This window comes from Haliotis rubra, unplaced genomic scaffold, assembly GCF_003918875.1.
Source record: "Haliotis rubra isolate DU_JTF1 unplaced genomic scaffold, ASM391887v1 Scf193, whole genome shotgun sequence".
NCBI classification, from domain to species: Eukaryota; Metazoa; Mollusca; class Gastropoda; order Lepetellida; family Haliotidae; genus Haliotis; species Haliotis rubra.
In genome coordinates, this window is record NW_025765925.1 from 340,183 (window position 1) to 367,469 (window position 27,287).

The 27,287-nt window shown below is 44.0% G+C and overlaps 1 protein-coding gene across 1 annotated transcript in view; it reads left to right on the top strand.

The window, feature by feature from the left end:
• The first annotated feature begins 2,513 nt into the window (after window positions 1-2,513).
• Window positions 2,514-27,287, top strand: part of LOC124274664 (kinesin-like protein KIN-14J) — a 62,631-nt gene continuing 37,857 nt past the window's right edge. Inside the window, 2 exon segments of the mRNA XM_046710021.1 lie at window positions 2,514-2,850; window positions 25,229-25,472. Coding sequence (XP_046565977.1) covers window positions 25,239-25,472 — 234 coding nt within the window. The 5' untranslated portion in view covers window positions 2,514-2,850; window positions 25,229-25,238.

Consider the following 27,287-nt stretch of genomic DNA (forward strand, 5'->3'; position numbering starts at 1 on the left):
GGGTTGTTTTCGTATTAATAAATAGTGTCTAATATTATTCAAACAGTAAAAGTTGAACTCGGAACCAATGACATGAAATATGAATGGTATCATTAGCTGAAAAAAATGTCACCAAAGGATTTTATATCAAATTATCAACTCGAAATAGAACAATTCTGGGCTTTGATTATTTAAACTGTATGCATGCTCATCGACTGGTTATTTGTTAAACGTATCAAAGCACCCAAGTCCAATAAACATCATTGTGTTGTTCACGGGGATTTCACAGAGCTTACAATTGTGTAACACAACACTAAACTCCTACACAGATCAGTTGCGCCAGGGAGACTATATAAGGTGTTGTAGAGTATCCCTGGTTGCGCTAAACACACAAACAAATCTGAAAGAAGAAGTGAAATCTTTAATTACGATAAGAATATATTGTTTGGTTTACCTTTCTCGTTTAGCTTCAAATTTAATAATACAGCCATCAAATCTACCATTGAAACATCTAACTTGAACGCTTTAGGTTTCTATCTGCCCATTAAGCTGTTTAAAGCGCTGATTATCCTGGCATCAAATCACAACACAGCGATTAGGTACTCTAAAGCTTATTAAGTAAGGATACTGTTAGTTGCAAATCTGTGTCTACATGTGTCTCCTTGTGTGCGTCTTATATAAACACATTGATCATAAACAGTTAATCATCCATACTATTTTGTCATCAGTTCCATATACAAATTGTGGATGCGACTCAAAGATTTTTAATAAAATAGATACCTTCTGCCCTAGTTGACCACGAATAAAAAAAGCGATCGTAAAATCACCACGCTTGAAGATGTACATTTCAGCCTGTACCACGACTGATGCTGCTGGCCTAGTTGTGCAGAGTTATGTCCCTTGGTGTGCTCGACCGATTTGATCGTGCTTTCAAATCCACATTTACTCTGATGGTGTTTCATGGTGTGTCGCGAATGTACACCTACAACTCCACTATGAAGATGACACCCAGTGTTATCACCGAAATACTGGCCAAAGTGGCCAAAGTCACTCACTCACTCGCGTACGCACGCACGCACGCACGCACGCACGCACGCACGCACTCACTCACTCACTCACTCATATGTGTTCGAGATTACAGACTAACGGGAAAGCACCTAACTTCCACTTTGCAATGTACATTTTGCATGATAATTGATGTGCAACAGATATATATTCAAATTCACAAAGAATGTATTTAGTTAACGGAAAGTAATCTTCATCACAACAGGCACCACCTGTTTGTCCGTTTTGTCGGGGTTTTTTTTTAATATCTCGTTCTGGGATACACCGTATCTGACAGCCTCTCGAGTAGTAATCTGTATTTCTTATTTGACTGACTGACTGACGGAGTTTACTTTTACGCCGCAACATTCCAGCAATATCAGGTCGGTTACACATTTGAGATAAGTGGTATCAAACATACACGTGTGAGATCGAATATCAGGTTCGTGATTGGCTCCCCCTTGATTATACTCCGTCACACTCTTGCCACGCATACTGCAGTTCAATGTGTACAGTAGTTGGCCATAACTGAGTCATCATTAGTGAAATTCCCATAGACTTGCATGTTAATTAATTCTTGCGAAAGTAATTTTCATAAATTTAGTTTCGGTCGAATTGCTTTCAATACTTATCTACCAGCTGGGAAATCATCTCAGCTACATACACATAATTTCCATTCAATTTTCCGATGATTATTAAGAAAACTGCAACTATCTAAACAACATATATCAGACATACCAATCAGGTTTAACATGGATATCATTCTATGGGATCGATTAAAATTAAGTTGTACTTATAATATGGTGCTTAATCAGGTGTCATTCGATAACTAATCAACGGAAAGATGAAAGAAAATTATGTACACGTAGCTAAAGATGATTTCCAAGATTTTTGCAAAATATCAAAATAAAATGACTTCTACTCAATTTATGTAAATTATACTTTCAACAGTTAATTAACATGCAAGGCTATGGAAATTTCATTAATGATGACTCACTTATGGCCAAGTACTGTACATTGTCTCCATTTGTACTGTACATGTTCTTTCAAACAATCGTCGCCTATAACCACTGAATTTGTTGACGCAATACTTGAATAAGACTAACAATGACATTTTCTCAGGCTCGTTTACAAGTCTTACACGAAGAATATGATTGAATGAAATCGTCAACATTTTCTCTCTCCGATGAAAACAAGTCATAACGGACAAGATATCCAGTAAACAAATTATTTTTTATAACGGTAGATCTATTCACATTATTTGTCATGTGCTAATCGCTTTAATAGCTCAAACCCGAATTCATATTTTTTATCTTAAAACATCTACCCGTTTATTGAAAAACAAGCAAAAGTATCAGCAACTGCATATTATCAAAATACATATACATGTTTTCACGATTTATGTACATACACATTTCGTTTCGCTGACGAGTTGCAACTTTCAGTCAACCATTGTTTACGTTTTACCAAGCAGCATGACGGAAGTGCTTTACATACGGTAAATACTGTCGAGTTTATTGACCGCTTGTTAGTGGCATTGAATGGAGACTGCCGTGACAGTCGTGTCTGTCAGATCGAACGGTTCAGCGCAGCAACGCTCTCTCGGGAGAACTCAAGTATTGACTGATTGGTGCTGTAGGATGCTGTCAAAGTAAACGAGTCTCAACATTATCTGATCACCAACACAGCCCGGCAACACGGGAGGAACGATACACGCGTGATCCTGGCCAAGACAAGCTTACTAATCAGGCTAACAGAGTCTTTTTCACCTTTCCAGTTCTGATCTGATTGGGAAGATGACACCGAAAGCACGATGGCTTTCACCTGGTAAGTACAATGCTCATTATATGGAGGAACAACATCGATCTGAACTTTCATGTAAATCTGTAAATCCAAGAGATATTTTTTTCATGGCTTGACACTGTAATTTGTCAGTTAGGTTTTTTCTTCAGAGATTAACAGAGTATGCAGATTATCAAGAAAAATGTGTTGCTTTGCTCACTGCGTATCTATAGTTCAACAAGATTATATGCTCTGTAAACATTGCCAAGCCATTCAAATATTGATAGGGAACATGAACATGAGCATAATTGTCCAAGATATTTTTATGGATTAAACTTCTTTTTTAACTTCTCTCACAACGTTTCGAGACCATTCCAGGTCTCGAAACGTTGTGAGAGAAATTAAAAAAGAAGTTTAATCCATAAAAATATCTTGGACATCAATGTACAACTTCTAAATGCCACTGAAAGACATGATCATAATTCATGATTAATTTAGTGATCTCTGACATGCTGGCAAGGTTATCTAATTAACATGTGCTATGCTATCACTACCATATCTCAGATACCTTACATACAATGACAATAGGGATACCACTAAGATTGTTTTAAGCAATCTCTTAATTCTCTGAATATTTTGGGAAAGGTGTTGTAGAACTTGGATAATTTGCTGGACCTCAATTACCGTCAACCCAAAATAGTCTTAATTGTGATCAAAACAGTAGTTTGTATCATGTTGTATTGTTAAGGAAACAATAATCCACTGTGTCGATTCGAATTTGACTTTCCCCGTGCGAATTGTTGGAAAGAATAAGACCCTGTGCCTTTGCTTAAACTGGCTTATAAGTAGGAGTTATAAGTTATATATGGTTCTTATAGGAAAAGATAACTCTTGACTGATTTGCTCACATCCTCGACCACTGGTTGCCTGGTGTAGATGTGGCTATACATACACATTGTTACCATTCACACATGTTGGATCACAACTGATGCTTAGGGCATGTTTGCTATATTACTGTGAGATTATATTGTGAGTTCTTCTGACTTTGAATTTTATGTACATGACTAGGAGCTTTTGGACTGAAATGTTTGATACAGTCTGGTTGCCAATTGTCTCTATGGTAAATATCTATGTGTTAAAGATCAGTAAATATATGTGAGCAAATCTTCCATGTGGTAAATATCTGGGTGTTTATTTACCAGCTGATGAATATTGGTGTTAAGGATGAAGATGGTAAATATCAGTGACTGAATTGTCCAGGTGGTAAATATCTGGATGTTTATTAAGTAACTAATGTAGTAGTATATACAATGGGGGTTCTGGATCACTTTCAACCAAAGCCTCTGCAAAGCCTTATTTCACAAGTAAGGCTTTGGTCGGACCCTTAGCTCTTGCTACCATTACCCCTACTACAAAAGTTGGGGGATGCGAACGCACCTCCTAGCCGCGCTACCGGGGGCATGGCTGGAGTGTGTTGGTATCCTGGGATTGCACCATCCAATACTGGGCTGCGTCTAACGTGCCGCTATGGCACTATTGTGCCGCTATGGCACTATTGTGCCGCTATACCATGTTTACCTCGATGAAACAGTTTAATGTGAATCGCCTATGATCTCTTTGGTGTTTGTAATAAAGGCTTGCCGGGCTTTTTTCACCCCTTGTTCTATGTACTTTTTCTCGCCCTCGCTGATAGTAGACTTACGAGACTTGGATCGAATCTCTTGTTTCATTTTGTTATATTTTGTGAGTTCAGAGAGTATTGAACTAAACTCATCCTCTGAGATCTTACTGTCAGTAAGTGCCGTGGAAATACGCTCACTTACTGTGTTCAGTTTTGCTTCGCCAGAACCCTGATCTCGCCGTGTTTCAATGCCTTACGATGCAGTCTCACGCGGATGCCAACTTAAGCACCAACCCTAACACCCCTGCCACCCCAGCTGTTATTTCAATGCCTAGCACTATAGGTGCAGCCACGATGGTAGCTAACAACCCAACACCTGCCGCCCCAGCCCCATGCTGGTTGCCATAAGGGAGCAGCGTCAGCTCCGATCCACTCGATATTGAAAGCTCTATGGTACTTTTACATAGTGCTTTACGTGTGTCGCGGTCTTGTTCTAGTTGACGTTTCACATCACATAACTGCCTCTCAAGCGGAACCCGTCTTCGGTTTCCAGGGTCTTCGCTACTTCCTCTACGACTGGGTATAGCCCCATTCTCTGCGTGCCTATAATATATCTGGGGAAATATTTTTAATTGGGTATCAGTTAATAACCGATCAACGCATTTGAAGTTTATAAGGCCTACATCCTCAGATAGGTGAATAGTGGAAAGGTCAATAGGTAATCCTTGGCTACCTACCCTAAATATCTTGAGCTTATTAAGGGGCAGCAACCCCCACTCGAGTCCCCGTCGTGATAATGATATTACAATGGTAGTCAGGGTCAAAGCCAACATGACCAAGTTCTATGCTCACCCCAGATAAAAGGCCCAATGAGTACTTCATACGGACGCTTTTAAAAAAGAGTATTATGATTAATGTGGAGCCTGGGGCATAAACTTAGGAAATGGTAGGTCAGAGTATATCTTAAACGATAACTGTGCCGTGCCCTGGGTAGATCTAACATGTAACCAGGGTGATTTGGGATTTGGGAAATTCTAATTTGTTTATAGCCGTCGGGTTGAAACCCCCGAGCAAGATACCGCTGTTCTTAATTTCAGCGATAAACCTACCATCATGAAAAGACACGTAGGTGTGGTGAGGGTTATGTTGAGAAACCATTCGACTCCATAAAGTGGTTGTGTAGATTTCTCATAAAGTCGCCTGGCAGGCTCATCAGCATGTACACACCACCTATTAATTGTAGGACGTACAAGGCGCCTTCTTCGAACCAGGCTGATCGAATCCCTCTAGGTCCCTGAGTGTGAGTTTGGGCAGATGATCGGCCATTGCTGCCCCCCTATACACGTTGTCTTTTAAGTGTAGGATGTATGAGCCACCTTCCTCACCAGGCTGATCGAATCCCTCCATGTCCCCTAGGTCGCTAAGCGTAGTGTTGGGACGATGACTGGTCATTGCTATAATACTATTACGATATAATTTCCAACTGGTTTTCTGATAATAGTTCAGGGGTTAACTTCACCCCATGAAGTGTGTATGTTGTCAGGTAGGAAGATCTTGGTTAGTGATATAGTGTTTTCCACGATCACGGTGACACCCTGCAGACTGGTGTTGGAGCGACACCCACCGCACGTAAACTGTGCAAACGTGATACTGGTGTCGTTTCACCCACCCAAGTTTGATCCCTTCACGATCTCGACATCATTCCCCGATGGTTCCCCTAGGTAGACTTTGATGATCAGTGTTGAGTTCGCCGGTAGACTCTCTAGTATCCTGACCACGCCTTCAAATTCAGACACCAACTGCAATGTCACGCGTTTTGCATGCCCGCTTTACTCGATAGCATGTGGGCTGCCATACTGGCGACTGGGCTGATGACTACGCCACGCCTCTGAGTCGGGACGTAAGCCAACGAGCAGGGTTCCGTTGTTAACGACTTTGTTTAGGTGGTTGTCTTTGTTATCCGTGAACACATAGGGGAGCCGAGCCTAATATTGAGAAACCAGTCGTCTTTATCTGGTAACAACACCCACTTGTCATCTTCGGTGAAGACGAAATTATATGGCCTGTTTCGGGCGACGGTAGTGCTCTCAACATCGTCTAAGTCGAACAGTTTGCCCCGAACGATGGGTATATTATCCAATTATCATTACCGGTGGTGACTAGGGTGTACTTAGTGTTGACTACCGGCTCTTGAGGTATCTACTATATCACCTAGGGCTCCACGGAGGGGACTTCAACGTTTGTAAATGTTGTTTTCAGTTGCAAGCATGCACAATTTACCATCTACTCGGGAGCGCCGAAACCGGTGGTGTCCCTCGAGGTCGGAGATCCCCACATTGACGATTTTTTCACCCCGGCCCTTGTGCTGGTCATTTTATGTGAAGCGTTAAGCTGAGGTATCCTATATTCACGGGATTATGATTTATATCTAACACCGATATTATCAGCTCAGGTATGTTGCCCTGAGTCAACCTCTTATACTGCAGCGGTGAAAACGACTTCGGTTCTACCGTCGCTGTATTTCTCCGTTTTCACCGCACGGCTCTCAGTATAGTGGAAGGGTGACCCCTTGAATGTTGTAACGTTGTGCTCACCTGACCTAGATGAATGTACAGCTCGGCACGGTACTAGGTCGGGTAACTTCGATGCCTGTGACGGTTGTTGTTGGTTTTATCTCGCCAGGTGACATACCGAGTGTCCTCGCCAATGGTCGGCCGAGCCTCAAGGAGTTTCTTCCGTTGTTGATTAACACCACTGTGCCGCTTTGAGTCGCTTCATCTTGAGTTCGCTCCCAGGGTTTGAAGACCTCATCGCTAGCGAAAGCACACGCTGTAGTAGCCGCCAGTTATCTGGCTGCGAGTTCCACTAACGAACAGCTTATTGTTGCTGGCGTTGATGTTAGTCCATTGCGGCGGTAGGTGATATCGCAGAGTGCTTAATTTCGAAGTTGACGGACGTATTATCGATCACGCGTCGCCAGCTGAACGGACTCACCGCCGTTATTCCTGGAAGTGTTATGTACATGTTAGAGTATATATGCTCATTATATAATAGTTTTAAAATGTATTCCCAAGGAGGAGCATCCCGCAAGGAGTGTCTTACTCCCCTGGAGTGTTTTACCCTAAACTGGACATAGATTTTCACCCATGAAGATCGCGGTTGCTGATGGGATGTATTTCAACGCCCAGCTTTTAGATGTGTTCAGCCTGTATAAATTTTCGTGACTAACGCTAAGGTAGTTCATGCTTGGTTCAACAACCCGATGCAGTTCTGGCAGAATCAACTCAACTTCGCCGTGTGGTGCGCTACAACGGGTGTGGTGTGACATTGACCGACACCGGCGTGGACCGCTGAGTCAGTCTGTGTTCAAGTTCCACGTGTACTACCAGGTCAGAGCGTATCCTTAAAGAAATCAGCCCCGCCCCACAGGACAATGCATGGAACCCATTAAACAACAAGTACGATAGGCGAGCCTACTGAACGTATTTGTAACGAATTCGAACTAAACCCGAAGACGGATTGGCGTTTGTCGGGCCGAACCACGGGTTGGGTATCCCCATCGCTCACCAAATGCCCCTTGTGGAAGCCAGCAAACTGCTGGTGAAAGATTGGGGATACAAGTCGTATCATCTCTTCACAACCAACGAGTGGGATGACCGTTACATGGCTTTCAATGCCAACAAGGAGTACAGAGTCTGGAGGTTTGATCAGGGGGGCAGCGGATGACTGGAAAAGTTTATGTTGGACACGCCGAAAAGGGTTTACTCGTGCGGCACTGAACGCTTAAACGACTCGATTCGAACGCGTGCGTGTGGGCGGTGTTGGGTGCGCAGACGCAAACGCGTTCCAGTATTATCGGTAAGGGGACTGCTTACGACGCTCAGAAACAGTTCGTTGTCAACGTAGAGGATGCTATCAATGCTCCAGTTGATCTCCCGAAAGTGCCATCAAACGCTACCAAGACGTGTTGGAATATGCCAGGTCGAAGTCGACTCACGGTTCGACGTGGGGTTGTACATGGCCCGGTGATATGCAACTGAGAGTAAAGTGGTGGGCTACAACAACGAAATAGTTGTAGCCACGGCGACCAAAAGTTGAACGCCAACCTCGATGTTAACGTCCCCCACGCCCCACCACCCACGACCGGTGAAACGGGTATAGTGGCGCCACCCCGAGCCTAGGGTTCAACCAACACCCCTGTGGGTGGCCCACAGCCTGAACACGCCCGCCGTCCAATCAGCAGCACATCGATCGTAAAACAGCCCTGGTGGTTGGTGGGGTAGCTTTGGGGCTTATTTGGTTAAAAATTTCTTAGCCGCCACGCATTACACCAAACCCACCATGGCGACAATGGCTGCCCACAGGTTTTGACTAAGCCACGTGGCAGTTTTAGCCAGAGCACCCAGCAGCCACGAGACGATGCTACCCAGGATGCCGGTAGGGCTTTCGCAGCCTTACCAGCAAGTTTAGCCAGGGCCTCCCCGAGTTTTTTTATCCACTCTTTGATACCACCTGTGGGGGCAGGCGTGGGGGTACCCCCACCGCCGCCGGCAGGCGTCAGTGACACCACCAGGGTTGATATGATGAAACCCAATGCAGTCAGAATGCTGGCGATGGTGATGCCTTGCTCCCGGAACAGTATCCGAATCCTGTCAGCTAGCGTGGTGTCTTCATTTAGGACTCGATCGATGGTTTCCCGTACTCTACTGATCTGTGATCGGAGGGCTTCCCGGTTAGAGGTAGCGGATTCCAACCGAGTCCGTCTCTCGTCTTCCAAGTTTTTTATTCTCTCCTCGATACGACGTTTCATATCACCATCTGCTTCGGTGAGTTTTATTTTCTCGCGAGCGATGTGCTCATCGATTTCGTTAAGTTTCCCCATGTTGTTCACGAGTTCTCCGCGTACATGTTTCAAGGCTTCGTCTAGGCCTCGCAGTTCCCTCAGGGGAAATTCGAGACCCGGCAAGGGTTTGTCATGGTACGTGGTCAATATTTTCTCGATACTGTCCGACGTTTCTTTAGCATCCCCAGTATTGGCCCTGGCTGCTTGCAGATCTTGGACGGCCTTCGGGGGAAGCTTTGGCCGGTCGCCGCCGTAATCTATGAAACCTAGTTCATCACGGATCAGCTGGCCCCATGGCGACTGGTGAGTGTTGACAAAGCATACGGCTTCCCGTCTTTTTTTATGATATCGACCCCCGGGTGAGCCTTCAATCGCAGCGTGCCCTTCTTATCGACGGTAAACTTGGCATAGTCCCTTCCCAACGGCTTGATGTTGTCTCTATTTTCAACTGCGTTGTAATAATCGTCGACAGCAGGCTGTACAAGTTCAGTACTTAAGGGGGTAGTGAATGAGGTGTCATCCTCGAATGCCTGGGCACTATCATCCCACATATCATCCATAGGTATGTACTCTGCCATTATTTAGTATTAAAATATATTTCATTTATATAACAATGTACGGTAGAAAACTAGATCCTTTCAGAAGATCAAGAGAGCCTCTAGGCGCCAGAGCCGTGTGCGCCAGTCGGTGACCATCACCAACAATCCCAGCAAGATAGACCAGAATCAAACTCTGCTGGTAAGATTCCCAAACCTTGGTGAGAATGACCTCATTGTACCAGGCACGGTTCGACTTGCGTTCAACCTCACGTTGACCTCCACCAACGACAAACGTGAGCTAGTGCGGAACGTAGGTCGAGCCATCATCAAGAAAACCACCATCAAGATCAGCGGTAACGAGGTGCTGAGCATCGACGACAGCGACGTGTTTCACTGCTACGGGGATCTCTGGAAAAGCGAGGGAGAACGCGTCAATGATGTGTACCAGGGCATCAGCAAATCAACCCGGTCGCGCATAGGGTATGCCTTCACGCAAGAACAGCTAGACAAGATCACGGACGGTGAAAAGGCCATCGCTCAAGCGTACGGGAACCGGTTCTGCGTGCCGCTCGACTTCGAGTTGCTCACGGGACACGCGCCGTTTTACCAGGCCGCGCTGGGTGATAGGCTTGAATACGAGCTAACGTTTAACGACTACAGCAAAGTAGTGCGTACGCCGAACGGTGATGAGGCCAGTTACGCCATAGACAACATCTCTCTGGAGTTCGACATGGTCACTAGCCCAGAGCTGGCCAGGCAGGTTCGAAGCCAGTACTCGGGGAAAATGGCCATCCTGTACGACCGCATACTGAGGCATAGATCAGTCGTACGAGATAAGAGCGACACTGTGTGGAATATCAACCTGAACGTGCCGGCGCGATCGATGAAAGGCATCCTGGTCGTCCCCGTGGAGGATTACGAGCCGTTCCGGAGGGACAGCGAGAAGTTTTTCAACCCCCGAGATTGAAAAGGTGGAAGTGACCATAGAGGGCGTGCCCAACCAGCTGTTCAGTCATGGTATGAGGCCATACCAGCAGTGGGATGAGATAAAAAAAGCTACCGAGCAAACAACATTACATAACCAAGGACCTGGACCTATCCTCCGTGAAGATCGGTGAATACCTGACCACCAAGTATGCCCTATGGTTGGACATGCGATCCACAGATGACGATAAACTGCACGGTAGCGGCCGTCGCATAGACAATGGCAGCGAGGGGATAACAATCCAGATTACCAAGAAGGCTCAACCTGCTGGTAAGTTGAAATTATATCTGTACGTTATTATGGACGCGCAACTTAATATAGACAATGGGAGATTCGTGCAAGCCATCTACTAGGCCACTGCCTGCCAGCAAGCTATTGCTACCCCGCGACCCACACTGCGCCATAGTGTGCGGGCAGACGGGCTGTGGGAAGACCGTTTTCGTGTTGGATATGTTGGAGGGGTACTACAGGGATGTGTTTGATAACATCGTTATCATGTGCCCTACTCTGAGCATGAATAAAACGTACACGGAAAGACCTTGGGTGATGACGGACCCGGACGTACACAAAGTCGACCCGGGAACACGCCTACAGGACTGGTTGAAAGCTCTTCACGAGAAATTTAAAGGGGAGTCTACACTGTTCATACTGGACGACTGCAGCGCTAATCGTGAGATAACAAAAAAGAGAGACATGCTATCGTACCTGGCCTTCTCCGGCCGACACGCAAATCACAGCGTATGGGTACTGACGCAGAAGTTCAACTCGGTGTTGAAAGACCTCAGGGAGCAGACGCGATGGGTGGCCTTATTTCACTGCAAGGACAGGGATTCGTTCGAAGAGTGTTTGAGAGAGAACGATGTGATGAGTAAATTAGAACGGGAACGGGTGAAGAAACAGCTCGCTGAAACTAAACACGCTAAGCTCGTGCTCAAGACCGACCAACCAGTAGCCTATAGGGTGTTTTAGCTTAGCAAAGCTTAGCAATGCTTAGCAAAGCTTAGCAAATGCTTAGTATAATGCTTAGCATTTAGTTATAGCTATGATATTTGAAGTGTTCGTCGTGTGCAACTTAACCTTTATTTCGCTGTGTTTTGCCTGCATCGGGTATTATATTGTTAAAACTAAAACTTACTTGTTACATTATAAGATGGAGTGTGAGGAATTGCTTGAACAATTGTTGGTACCCCAGTCACCCCAGGTGGATGATGATAAGCGAGAGAAACTGGTGGCGTTGGCTGTTGGTGGCAAAGCCAAACATTACTTTGGGGAGTACACTCCGGATAAAATTCACAAAATGACAGCCGAAGAAATCGATAAGCTGTACGCTAGATAACGAGTCCCGCTCGGGCAGAGATGACAAAGACAATAGGATCGGCTATGACCCAGATATACACTGGTATTTGCGTCATACTTCCTTCCCATTCCCCAGAGCCGTCGGCTTTACCTGTGGGAAGACCTTGAGAAAGACCCTTTTATCGAACACGCCTTGAGCTCTATTAGCTGCGAGCTGTACCACAAATATGGTATGTTGTTAGCCCCGGTGACGGCGGCAATTATCATGCAAAGCATTGTCAATTTGAGAGGAAAAATAATAATAATAGTATAGATGGATGCACAGGAGACACCACACCTGGAGGAAACCTCCAGGGAGGAGACCCCACAACTGGCGGAAACCCCAAAGTTGGGGGAAACAGTAACCAGGCAGAAGAATCCTAAGAGAGTAGCTGCCGGTAAAAAACGGTGGTGTAACCAACATAAAATTATCAGGGTGACTCACCCGGAGCGACTCTTGTTAGTTGTATGCGTAACTGCTGCCGTGGCTATCTCGTGGTTATATACACGACACAGGAATCCCAGGGAGGGAGACCCACACAGGAATCCTAAGGATTCGGTGAGGGAAACCCTCTCCCACAATTAGAGGTCGACCCGCATATCATGTTATAATTTAATATTTTATATCATATACATAATGTCTGAGGGGAAAACGTTAGTCAACGACGATACCACGCCACAGTGGTCGCCAGTCTAGCCGTAGGATACGCATTTCGGTTGACCAAACTGGTGCTTAAACAACCAACTATCAAGCTAGATTTCAACCTGCAGGATATGGGTATGCTCATAATGAACCTTGGTATGGCGATGGCTACAAAAGACATCCTAGTAAAACAAGGGATACTACCTGAAAATATTATGAAGTAAATATAGGATGACCACGATAGCTATGATGGTCGGTGGGGCGTTAGTGAATGCCCTGGCATTTTTTCGGGAGTAATTTCCTCTTCGAAACTCACGAGAGTCACACGCGGCTGAAATACAGGAAGAGAGAAGCGGCATGATCTCGCTATTGAGAAATTACAGGCTGCCCAATCCGAAGCACGCTAAAAAACGCCTCCAGAGGATCGATTACATTAACGAACAACTCAGGCGTGAAAACCATGCCATTCAAACATTCCATGATGTTGGACGACGAGCTTAAAGAATACTACTTATTAACTGGTAAACGGTTGCAACCACTCAATAAACCCACACTCGCTCAGTACTACACACCATCCAAGGGGCAAATGGACCGTGAACTGGGCTTCATAGCTGGGTATAGCAGCAGCGACATCGTTGGTTGCTTAAAACAATTAGACTAAATACCCATATAAGTATGCTAAACATGAGACCTGCTCCATACCGATGCGAATACATACTTATGGGGAAGACCGAGGCCTGTGGTAGGAAATGCAGGACTCAGGGGGTACTGTTGTTTCCACATGGGAAGCCCTAACTACGTGTGTTCTGTGTGTGGTATAGGGGTTAAAGGGCACTACTGTCTATGTAAAGCTCACGGGCTTAACGTAGTCAGACATCACCTCATCTACGAGAATAAAAAGGTCTACATAAAAGAGCGTGGCGACTTCTCAAGATAGCAGTGTAAGGCTACAGTGGCCCAATTAGAGATTATACACACCTACATTATAGCTATGTTTGTGGAAATTGAGCCCAGGGAAGGTTGCCTGAGAAGCTGGCAGATGGATGTGGGGAAAAGTATAGATATCAGTGTCCTCAAACCCATGATTATTAGGGAACTATATAAGGGGTGCTCGTTTACAATCATGGTAAAAGTAGGGTTTGATGTGCCATGGGCTGGGCACACTTGGAATTACTTTGATGGTGAGTAGATGTGCATGGGGATATAGATATACTTGTTGGGGACTCGTTGCAAGTAATACAAAACACCCTACTATGCTGCGCATATTCCGGGTGGGTTGAGGGAATAATCGATAAGGTGTATCTTGATTTTTTACCTTACGGTGGGCCAATTAGACATTGGTTCTCTTAGGTGTGTACGCAACTATGACCACTGTTGGTGAACTTAAGCGGGTCGCCAGGCAGAGGGGTGTAATTGGGTATTCTCGAATGCCCAAACCAGCATTGTTGAAATTACTAGGTTTAGAAGCCCCTCCTACGGTAAAACAATTAAAAACTCAAGCAAAACAGCTTGGATTCACGGGTTATTCAAACCTGGGGAGAGCCGGGTTAATCGCATTGTTATCACATGCCCCCCGTAGCAAAACCTCCCACTGTAAAACAATTGAAAGTTCAGGCACGTGATTTGGGGTTAGGGGGATATTCCCGAATGAGAAAGCCACAGCTTGTAGAACTGTTACGGCAGAATAGAGCTGTCGACCTACAGTTCGTGCGCACTGAGCGTGCTGTAGGCAACTATTTGAGAGGCTGGCGTATGCATGTTGATAGGAACATAGATATCGCAGATATCAAACCTCTGATAGCTGATAAGGTCAACCAGGAACTAACCAGTCTAGGAAGTATCAAATTTCAAATCACAGTTAAAATGTCACTCGATAAGCAGGTGGGGGGAGGTGTCACTGAGTACGTTCAGCCTTACTTCCCGGGGTAAACAAGAGGTCGTGACCCATATAGAGACCATTGACGCATCAATCGATACTAGTTTTCAGCAGATAAGAGAATACCTAGAACGCTACACACACTTGGGGTCCGGGTGGACTGTAGATAAAATCGATAATGTCTATCTAGACATAGCTAACTACGTGCCGTTCAGAGGCGGGTCATACCTAGATTTGACTCCCTACTATAGGAAAAAACATGCCATAGTCAACGTCAGGAATAGAGGAGACGATTGCTTGAGGTTAGCTATCAGGTCAGCCTTGTTTCCAGCTGACACTAATTCGAACAGGCCTTCTAGTTATCCCCAAGACGATGGGCTCAACTGGGATGGTATAGATGAACCCACCCCCATATCCCAGATAACTAAAATAGAAAAACAGAATAATCTAGCTATAAATGTCTTTGGGCACGAAGGTAACACAACAATAGTGCACAGGGTCAGCCCAGTGGTGGGGAAACGTGTTATCAATATATTCATGATCCAGCGAGGTGACAAGTATCACTACACATGGATAAAACACTTTAGCAGGCTGTTGTATGACCAATCGGCACACAGAGAAAAGACCCACTTCTGCGAACGGTGCCTACATGGCTTCACACACGAGCTGATTTATTAGAATCCCACGGGAGGATTGCCAAGGTGTGGGGCAGACGGCTATCACGAATGTCGACATGCCTAAAGAAGGTGACAATATCCTAAAATTCGGTAACCACAAGAACCAAATGTCTGTGCCTTATATCATATACGCCGACTTTGAAGCCTTGGTTAAACCAGTTGAGGCTGTTGGGGGTACCCCCACCACACTCAAAACACAGGAGCATGAAGCCTGTGGGTTTGGATACATTGTCGTCCGTTGTGATGGGGAAACGAAAGCTCCCGTAGTGTATAGGGGCCCTGACGCGGCTGAAAGGTTTCTAAAGTGTTTGCAGGAGGAAGAAAAAATTATTAGGAACGCACTGTATAGAGTCGGCTCCCCATGCGCGATGACCCAAGCCGACAGGCTAGCTCACGCCTGTAGCACTAACTGTATCCGCGTGTGTGACTCACCACTGAATGGTGATTGGTGAGAGATCACTGCCACGTAACCGGTAAGTATAGAGGCGCCGCCACAGCAGCGTGTAACCTCAAGCTTAGAATCATCCCTAAGACAATAAACATCCCGTGGTCTTTCACAACTTGAGAGGGTAACGACTCTCACTTAATCATGCAGGCCATCGCGAAAATCGATGGTAATATAACGCATCCCCAACAACATGGAGAGATACATCTCCTTCAGCTTAAACGCCTTAGGTTCATAGATTCAGTACAATTTCTATTGTCTTCATTAGACAGTCTGGTCAAGGCCAACGATACCTTCCCTATCACCGACCGATACACAGGCGCCGGAGACTAGACCCCTGCTTATGAGGAAGGGTGTGTACCCCTATGAGTACATGGATAGTTGGGCCAAGTTCGCGAGACCAGACTACCCCCATCAGAGAATTTTACAGCAATCTGACCGACTCAGCAATATCCCAAGACGATTACTCGCACGCGATTAACGTATGGAATAAACTAGGTTGTAAGAACCTGGGGGATTATCACGACCTGTACTTGAGGACAGATGTACTGCTGTTAGCCCGGCGTGTTTGAGACGCGTTTAGGCGGACATGTTTCAAGCAGTATAAACTCGACCCGTGATGGTATTACACCAGCCCAGGTCTGTCGTGGGATGCCTTGCTTAAAAAGACCGGAGTTAAGTTGGAATTGCTTACAGATTATGACATGCACCTATTCATTGAGAAAGGCTTGCGAGGTGGGATCTCCATGGCAACCAAGCGATACGCGAAAGCAAATAATCAATACGTTAAGGGCTATGACCCTAGCAAGCCAACCAATCACATTCTCTACCTCGGCGTAACAACCTGTATGGCTGGGCCATGAGCCAGTATCTACCCACAGGGGGTTGAATGGAAGCCACAGGAGGTCGATGTTATGAGCATCGCACCAGATTCGAATAAAGGTTATATCCTCGAGGTTGACTTGGAATACCCCAAGGCATTACACACATCACACAACAGCTACCCCCTGCCCCGAACGGCATGAGGGTTAACCCAGACTGGATGTCTGAGTACCAACATAACTTATTAGGTGGGCGGGTGGCAGACGTTGAAAACTCGTTCCCAACTTAATGAATAAGACCAAGTACATCGGATCGTTCACTATCGCGCAACCTACAGCTGTACCTGTCGTTGGGTATGAGGCTGACCAAAATACACAGGGTGCTCGTGTTCACCCAGAGCCCCTGGATGGAGCCTTACATCAGAATGAACACAGACCTCCAAAGCTTGCCACCAGTGACTTTGAGAAAAATCTCTATAAGCTCATGAACAACTCGGTGTTTGGTAAGACTATGGAGAACCTGAGGAAACGCAGCGTGACCGTGAAGCTGGTTCGGTCGAATGAGGAAGACAAGCTCAGGAGACTGATAGCCAGTCCGCATTCAACCGTAGCAAAATATTCACCGATGACCTAGTTGCCCTACACATGAAGAAAAGCCACATAAAATTCAACCGCCTGTTTACGTGGGGATGAGCATCCTCGATTTATCCAAACACCTGATGTACGACTTTTACTACAACGAGCTCAAGAAACAGTACGACGACAGGTGTGAAGTTCTGTACACTGACACGGATTCCCTGCTGATGGAGATTCGAACCGAGGACGGTAATGCGTTGACATGAAAAAACACCTCGATTTGTATGACACCAGCGACTACCCTAAGGGCCATGCCATACACAGTGCACGGTAAATAAAAGGTCCTAGGTAAGATGAAGGACGAAAGTGTGCTGGCACCCATAGCCGAAAGTACATAGGGTTGAGGCCTAAGATGTACTCCATACTGAAGGCCGACAATGGTGAAATCCGGAAGGCTAAGGGTGTTAAGAAGTATGTGGTGAAACAACACATCAAACACGCCAGATTCAAGGAAGCCCTGTTCAAGACCCGTACCTTTAGGCATAAAATGAACACACTTAGAAGTGATGGGCATAAGATATACGGACTGACTATAAACAAGACGTCCCTGTCGCGCCTATGGACACTAAACGTTGGATAGCTATTGATGGGATAAACACGCACGCGTATGGGCATGAGAAAATTGAACCAAGACATGTCACGAAACCAGAGAAAGTTTGAGGCTATTTACTACAGCCCGCGTGGGTACTGGAAAGGAGCTAGTGCTGTAGATAAGCTAGCTAAAATGGCTGAAAGTACCCCGAGGAGGCCAAAGCGTGGCTTGAAAAACAAGCCCTGTGGCAGATCTATTTACCGGCACCACGCCTTCGTGCCTAGAAGGAGGTTCGGTATTAACATACCTAATAGCGTTCACCAGGCAGACCTACTGTTCCTACCCCCCGACAAGAGGTACAAGTATGCCTTAACCGTAGTGGACGTAGCCAGTCGCTACAAGGAAGCCGAACCCTTGACCGCATGAAAAGATTCGCCCAGGTAGCCAGAGGATTCAACGCATATACAAACGCGCAGTCCGCTGACGTGGCCAACAGAGCTGCAAGTTGACCCCGGACGGGAGTTCATGGGTGACGGTCACAACTGCTAGCCAAACACGATACAAAGGTCAGGCGTGGTACGGCTGGAGCCCATCGCAGCCAAGCCATAGTTGAGAGATTTAATAGGACTTTGGCTGAGCTTATTCGGACATCAGTATGCGAGGAGATAGCAACCCCGGAAAACGATCGACTGAATGGGTCGTGAGGTTACCCAAGGTGGTGTCGGCAATCAACCATGAAGTCACCCGCTCACTGATAAGAAACCGCAGACGCTATCAAACTAAAATCAATAGTTGCAGAGCCGGCTGCTCCATTGCGTGGAAAAGAGAAACAGATACCAGATAGGGCCCTAGTGAGGTATCTATACCAGCCGGGGAACACGAGGGTGATAGCCGTAGTTTGAGCCACCGATCCTATATGGTCAGTCAAAACTTACAACATAGATAAAGTGGACATCAAAGCAGACGAGCCTAACTTGTACTACTTGAGGGATGGGCCAGGTAGGGGGTTTGTAAGAGCGGAATTATTGATCGTACCGTACGGTACAGTGTTACCTCCAGTCAACACGGCATAGCGGTGTCCCATTACTCCAGCCATGCCCCCGGTAGCGCGGCTAGGAGGTGCGTTCGCATCCCCCAACTTTTGTAGTAGGGGTAATGGTAGCAAGAGCTAAGGGTCCGACCAAAGCCTTACTTGTGAAATAAGGCTTTGCAGAGGCTTTGGTTGAAAGTGATCCAGAACCCCCATTGTATATACTACTAATGTATATTGGTGTTAAGGATCAGGATGGTAAATAACAGTGACTCAGTTGTCTAGCTGGTAAATATATGGGTGTTTTTTTCCTTTCCATTAAATATCTATGTCTTATGGTCCAGCATTGTAAATATCTGACTGACAATTGTGTATGTGGCAAATACCTGGGTTTTTATATATCAGGTGGTATTTATCTTGATGTGAATGGTCATACGTATTAAATATCTTGGTTCTAACTCAGGCACCAGTGAAGGTCCGGGTTAGAATGACCCATGCTTATCGTAAGAGGCAACTAACGGGATCGGTTGGTCAGGCTCGCTGACTTGGTTGACACATGTCATCGGTTCCCAATTGCGCAGATCGATGCTCATGCTGTTGATCACTGGATTGTCTGGTTCAGACTCTATTATTTACATATAGCTGGATTATTGCTGTCTGCGGTGTAAAACTAAACTCACTCACTCACTCACTCAAACTCAGGCAGAAGATGAGGTACTTATTATACACATGACAATATCTGGGTGGATTCTGAACAAGTAGTAATTTACACAGGCCTGAATTGAATACCTTCAAGAAATAAAATATGTCTCTTTTCCAACACATAACTAACGAGCATGGTGGTCAAGTAGCTTGTGTGTTTGCCTGGGTTCAGATCCTGTTTTGTTCATGGTGGTGGTGTTTAACCCCATTAAATCCAATGTTGTATTTTCAAGGCAGGGTGTTTAAGTTTGCAGTGGTCAATATATTTTTCAAACTGTTTGATGCCCAGATACAACCCATTTTATTATATGGATCGGAAGTGTGGGGATTCCAATGCTACAATTACTTGGAGAGATTACATCTTATGGCTTGCAAGAAGTTTTTATGTGTTGGATCCGCTACTCCAAATTGTATGGTTTACGGTGAATGCGGGAGATATCCGATGTATATTAATTCGCAAATACGATGCCTTAAATATTGGTTTAAGATTCTGTTAATGCATAAAAGTCGTCTACCAAAAATATCTTATAATATGATGGTTCATCTAGATAATATGGGTAAAATATCTTGGGCATCACATATTAGAAATCTTTTGTTTTCTCATGGATATGGGTTTGTATGGATAAGCCAGGGTGTTGGCGATGTCTTTATGTTTTAAAAAGAATTTTGTGATCAAGGGTTAAATAGGTTTCATCAGGAATGGCATTTCACTCTAGAAAGCAGCTCTCGTTACGAATGAATCTTTTATGAAGATTTACGTTACATGTATATCCCAGAACGTTATCTGTCGGAACCACCACTGATAGCTTTTACCAGTTTATTAACAACTAATAATGAATCCACCCTATGTAATCTAGCTCTCTATGTTAAATATGCATTTATTCGCCGTAACGAGCACTTACAGTTAACCATGTCTTAATGTATGTAACTCGCTTGTATAAGGGCCGGTGGCCTAAAATACAATAAACGATTGTCTTGTCTTGTCTTGTCAGTGGTCATTAGGGACAGATATCATATTAAAATGGAAAATACACACTGTCTCACAATATCTTTTGGCTGGTTACATGTATCAGGATAATTTTATACAAGTTTGACAGAGTGTTATGTGTCAAATATCTTATCAGAGTTTATGGAAATTTTGGCTTTCTCTATCATATAGTGACAGAAATACCTATATCGGATAAAAGTCAAAATGCTCGCATCCTCATTGCGACTGTCAATGATTTTTTATACTGTAATCACTTAACAGAAGTGATTTTGTACTTTCATAAATGACAATATTACGTTCGCATCATTTGATCAATATATTGGTCCTCATCACAGGGCACTAAGTTCAGTCCCAGGCCTGTAAGGCTTGTGTCTCTGTGTTCATCGTGTATATGCCAGTTGCTATGTGCTTATTATTTCCTTAGTGTTATGAACGCAAGACACAATGGCCAGTTATTGATTGAAACAGTGGACCCGACATCACTTGTGTGTGACAAGACTGGTTGACATTGAAAACCCACCTACACTGAAGACAGGCCCAACAATTTGAAGAATATCGTCATGTGATGTCATGTATCATATAAAATGTGGATCTCATGAAGAATGGCGTTGATGGCCTATGATGTCTGTAGGATTGATTATTATAATGAGATTAAGATCACATATGGAACCACATGTAGATCTGTGTACTTGGATAATAGACTTATATTGATGTTGGTGGATGAACCTGATTAGTTTGATAATTCTTCATTAGGCCAGATCAGTTTTATTTCTTGTTTTTCATAGTTTTGTCCTCAGAAAAACCTAAGAGCAGGAATGAAAAAAAATATTAAAAAAGTCACCAGTCAAAGTAATATTCCATTTATTTATTTTTTTTCTTATTCATAAAAGATACGAACAGCTGATCCGTAAAACGAGAAATAAAATTGGTCTGGCTTTTATGTTCCATACAGAATAATTTAGCGATATAACCTTTAGCTGCACTCTAGCAGTGTAAGGATAATTACAAGTTGTACCCTAGTAGTTTATTAATGTTAGCACTTTTTGTTCATTTATCTTTATGAAATATCACAAAATGAAATACTTGGATATGTACAATACAACAACAGAAAATATACTTTTAAAAAGCATAAGGATCATATTATTCGAAAAGTCAGTGGTCATGATGTGTATTGGGTTTCACAGATTGTACCCATGTGGGGAATGAACCTGGGTTTTCGTCATGGTAGGTGATTGCTTCCACCACTGGGCTACTTCACCTCCCCAACAAACAATGAAGTAATAACGGGATACATCGAGTGCAGGGAGGCTCACGGCAGAGATGGGACAATACATGTACTCGCCAACATACTCGAACTGACACTTTATAATGGTGGAATACCATTCCTAATGATAAGAGACAGATCTCTTTCATTTCCATTTTATGACAAATCAATATTGATTAGACATTTGTTGGCGTACAAGGATAGTGCAAACCATCATTTTCATTAGCTTTGATTATAAATATTCATAGGGTATTGTTGTTTTACTAGCCACTAAATACAATATTCAAACTATTGACTCAAGACATATTTAAACATTGTAATCTGAGGTTATAGAGGGTTTACATGGCAATGGAACAAGGGGTAAGATTTGTTTTACACAAACTTATGTGAAGAGAGGGAATGTATTTATGCCACTACTGAACTGTGTCACATTGACCTGTCAGTAGTTGAGAGTGGCACGATTGAACTGTGTCACATTGGCCTGTCAGTAATTGAGATGGGATGGTTGTGTCAGTTGGGTTGTGTGAGACATTGATTGAGCTGTGTCACATTGGTCTGTCAGTAATTGAGAGAGCATGATTGAACTGTGTCACATTGGCCTGTCTGTCAGTACATTGGCCTGTCAGTAATAGAGAGAGGCACAGTTGGGTTGTGTCACATTGGCCTGTCAGTAATTGAGAGTACGCCACGATTGAACTGTGTCACATTGGCCTGTCAGTAATTGAGAGCGGCACGATTGAACTGTGTCAGCTGGTGTCACATTTGCCTGTCATTTAGCTGTAATTGGTGAGATGCTGTGTCACATTGGCACAGTTGGGATTGTGTCACATTGGCCTGTCAGTAATTGAGAGTGCACGATTGAACTGTGTCACATTGGCCTGTCAGTAATTGAGAGTGGCACGATTGAACTGTGTCACATTGGCCTGTCAGTAATTGAGAGTCACATTGGTCTGTCGTAATTGAGAGAGTGTCACAGATTGTCTGTCATTGGTCTGTCAGTAATTGAGAGCGCACGATTGAACTGTGTCACATTGGCCTGTCAGTAATTGAGAGCGGCACGATTGAGCTGTGTCACATTGGTCTGTCAGTAATTGAGAGTGGCACGATTGAGCTGTGTCACATTGGTCTGTCAGTAATTGAGAGAGGCATGATTGAGCTGTGTCACATTGGTCTGTCAGTAGCTGAGAGTCAGTAATTGAGAGTGGCATGATTGAGCTGTGTCACATTGGTCTGTCAGTAATTGAGAGATTGGTCTGTGAAGTAATTGAGAGTGGCATGATTGTCACATTGGAGAAATTGAGAGTGGCATGATTGTGTCACATTGGTCTGTCAGTAATTGAGAGAGGCATGATTGAGCTGTGTCACATTGGTCTGTCAGTAATTGAGAGTGGCATGATTGAGCTGTGTCACATTGGTCTGTCAGTAATTGAGAGAGGCATGATTGAGCTGTGTCACATTGGTCTGTCAGTAATTGAGAGGGCATGATTGAGCTGTATCACATTGGTCTGTCAGTAATTGAGAGTGGCATGATTGAGCTGTGTCACATTGGTCTGTCAGTAATTGAGAGTGGCACGATTGAGCTGTGTCACATTGGTCTGTCAGTAATTGAGATGGGCCCAATTGAGCTGTGTCACATTGGCATGATTTGTCAGTAATTGAGAGTGCATGATTGACTGTGTCACATTGGTCTGTAATTGAGAGGGGCATGATTGAGCTGTGAAATTGAGAGTGGCACAATTGAGGCATGATTGATTGCTGTGTCACATTGGTCTGTCAGTAATTGAGAGGGGCATGATTGAGCTGTGTCACATTGGTCTATCAGAAATTGAGAGTGGCACAATTGAGCTGTATCACATTGGTCTGTCAGTAATTGAGAGTGGCATGATTGATCTGTGTCACATTGGTCTGTCAGTAATTGAGAGGGGCATGATTGAGCTGTATCACATTGGTCTGTCAGTAATTGAGAATGGCATCACATTGGTCTGTCAGTAATTGTCACATTGAGAGTCTGTCAGTAATTGAGAGAGTGGCATGGTTTGAGCTGTGTCACATTGGCCTGTCAGTAATTGCAGTTGAGAGCCTGGCATTGGTCACATTGCCTGTCAGTAATTGAGGGCATGATTGAGCTGTCACATTGGCCTGTCAGTAATTGAGAGGGGCATGGTTGAGCTCTGTCACATTGGACTGTCAGTAATTGAGAGGGGCACAATTGGTCTGAGTCACATTGGCCTGTCAGTAATTGAGAGGGGCACAGTTGGGCTGTGTCACATTGGCCTGTCAGTAATTGAGAGTGGCACGATTGGGCTATGTCACATTGGCCTGTCAGTATTTGAGAGTGGCACAATTTAGCTGTGTCACACTGGCCTGTCAGTAATTGAGAGTGACACAATTGGTCTGTGTCACATTGGCCTGTCAGTAATTGAGAGGGGCACAATTGAGCTGTATCACATTGGCCTGTCAGTAATTGAGAGGGGCACAATTGAGCTGTATCACATTGGCCTGTCAGTAATTGAAAGGGCATGATTGAAATATGTCATATCGGTTAGTTGGCTGTGGTGATTAGTATAATTGGTTTATTTGTGGGCTGTTGTGATTAGTACACTGCAACAAGAGTACAATGTGGTTATTAGTAGACTGTATGGATGCACCACCTTTTCTCTTTACAGGGCTCGATTTAGTGCTTTGTTACTTGCACTGGTGCAACCCAATTTTACAAAATACAACCTAGCTATGAGTCTATCTTGCACAAGGTGCAAGTCAATTGTTGAGAAATAAATCAACAATAAATCTAACATATGCATAATTATGCCAGCCCATTTTTCTTCTAAACTTTGAATAGCTATGGCAACGAAACATTGCTATTCATAAACACGTCTCGGCTATGACAGCTCTTGTAAACAGGGATCAGCTGTGTCTCAGTGTTGCTATGGTTTCATGGGTACTACATCACTGATTAAGGTTTATGTGCACCGAAACGTTTTAACACACTACGTTGCAACTGGAATTTGGCTGGTGCAAATAGGTCTTTATCTTAGGTTGCACCTGGTGCAAGTAAGTTAACATCTCTTAAATCGAGCCCTGCTTTATCACCACCTCTAAACACAACGCATGGGATTCACATGCACAACACACTAGCCCCATACACATGCATGGGGTGTCATTCTTGATTTTGACGTTTTTCACTTAATTTTGACAATCATCTCGCAGCACACAGTTGTTAGTGTTTGTTTCTAGATGGGTTTTTTTTGTTTGAAAGTGAAAATCGTACACATGCAAATTTCACGTAATACACCAATCACTATGGTCATAAGGAAGTGCAAGTGGTAATGCAAGTGGTGATGCATTCTCAAAACATTCATAGTTATCATCTCAACATTGATTGACTCTGATCTATCTCCCAATTTTTGTCAATCGTAAATTAAAAATGAAGTTCCCCTACTTTTTTTAAGAGTATATTTCCTATATCACCTCTTACTTCGTTTACAGATTCAAGGTAATGGGTAATGGTGCTTCGTCCAAAAATAAAAACACAGCAAATAGAAATTCAGGAACAGAGCGTAACCAAGCAACAACACCAAGAAGGGGAGGCAACTTCGAGGAAGTCCAGGTCCGGCAGGCGGACAATCACGTGACCCAGGACTACCGGGGAACGCCGCCACCGTCGACCAATCGACAGTCACCAAGTCATAACAATATGGCACAGAGAGATCAAGGGTCCAACCTGGCCAATGTAAGTATACAGAGACTGTGCCAGTCTGACCTGTGAGAAGCAGTTTCACAGAATATCATTGATAATTCGATTTCAAAGTTTTACAAAGATTATGCAGCAGATATGATATGAGACACAAAAAGTCTCAATTCCTGTTATTTTAGATTATTAATTTCATGGCATAACCGAGGTAACTTATAACAGGCCAATACACGGAAAGAGGCCTCAATGAAAAGTTCTATGTTATCATAGGCGGATCCAGAGGGGGGATGCAGGTGTGCGCAACCCCCCCTTTTGTCCTGAAAGTTTATTAAATGACCATTGAAACTCTGGTGAAAATGAAGTGTGCACCCTCTCTTTTCTCAATAGTGTGCACCCCCCCTTTCTCAAATAGCTGTATCCGCCCCTGGTTATAATGGTACATACAATGTTATATATATCTGAATATATACAAATAAGAAAATCTGATAATAGTAGTTTGATACAAAATTAAAAATATTTCCCACTTTGTGTGCATAAGACTTCATGTGACTGGGAGTATTGAGAAATTCCCCCTGAACTTAGAGAGGACCTGAGAACAACCAACCAGGATATGTCCCTCTGAGCTGTCAACCAATCAGAACTTAAAAGGAATCTTGAAAAAATGATATCAAGATCCTTGTTGATGAGATTAGCAGATCATAATACCGTAGTCATCATAATATGCACCCTTCTCCAATAACCCTAACCCCTGTCCAGATTCTAGATTGTTTAAAGTGAACTTTATAAGCTTCCCCCACAAAAACCGAATATTAACGTGACAGTCCGTATTTTCAAGTTATATAACAAATTTGTTTAAAAACACAGCGATGGCATGTACTGATATCAATACAGTCACTGTTTCATTAATGTTTAAACTGAATTTGTTTACTATGATCTCCAACAAGACATTAGGTCAGATGCTTATCTGGAGAGGGCTTTTCTAGGTTGGATAACTTGTGCCCAATCCTTTTCTTGAATGAATAAAATATGTTTAAAACAACACAAGACATTAAGCTTGCTGTTTACTGAGTTGACAAGAGGTGGTTATTATGGTAAATACGGCAGTATGAAACAAACTGTAATATAATATGATTTTCAGCCAGACCCACGATATAATGAGAGTTCTACACAACAAATGACATGGGAACCTAGGTACTTCCTCGTTGTCTCAAAGCCACATGGTATTATTGCCAACACTAATACCCTGGCAGTCAGGTTTTATCTCTGAAGCTGGGTTGTATAGGAGGTATTTCTTGCAAGAGTTTATGAACTGGATTCCCCAGTGCATGTCTATTCATATTCTCACACAAAAGGGCTGTGATACCCTTGAAGTGTTGCTTATAATCACTGGGCATGCTTAGAGATAATCAGATGTTATTGTTGAGTTCACATGTTGGTGGGGTGGCTAGGGGGAGCCCATTCTCTTCCCACAGAGGTTACTTGTCATATCTTCCTACGAACCTCTGTTCTACTACGGCCATATTTCCCGGTTCTCTTAAAATCCCCTAGTGGCAAAAAGTCGCAACACGAATTATCTCCCTTCTTTTTATCCAATCAGAACACGTGTTACGTCGACTTAGATCCAGCTTGACTAATACAAACAAATGTGGGGCCACAAATGTCTCTCATCAGCAGGGAATTGTGTTGATGTGACACACAAGACATTTAATGGCTAGCTTGTCCGTTGTCAACGAGGGCGATGGAGATGCCATTGATCCGCCATTACATGACTGAGTTCTGTCTAGAAGAAACGTTGCGCAACGCACAGGGGAAGAGGTTCTAGTTTTCCCAAAGCATACAGAAATTACCGAGGCC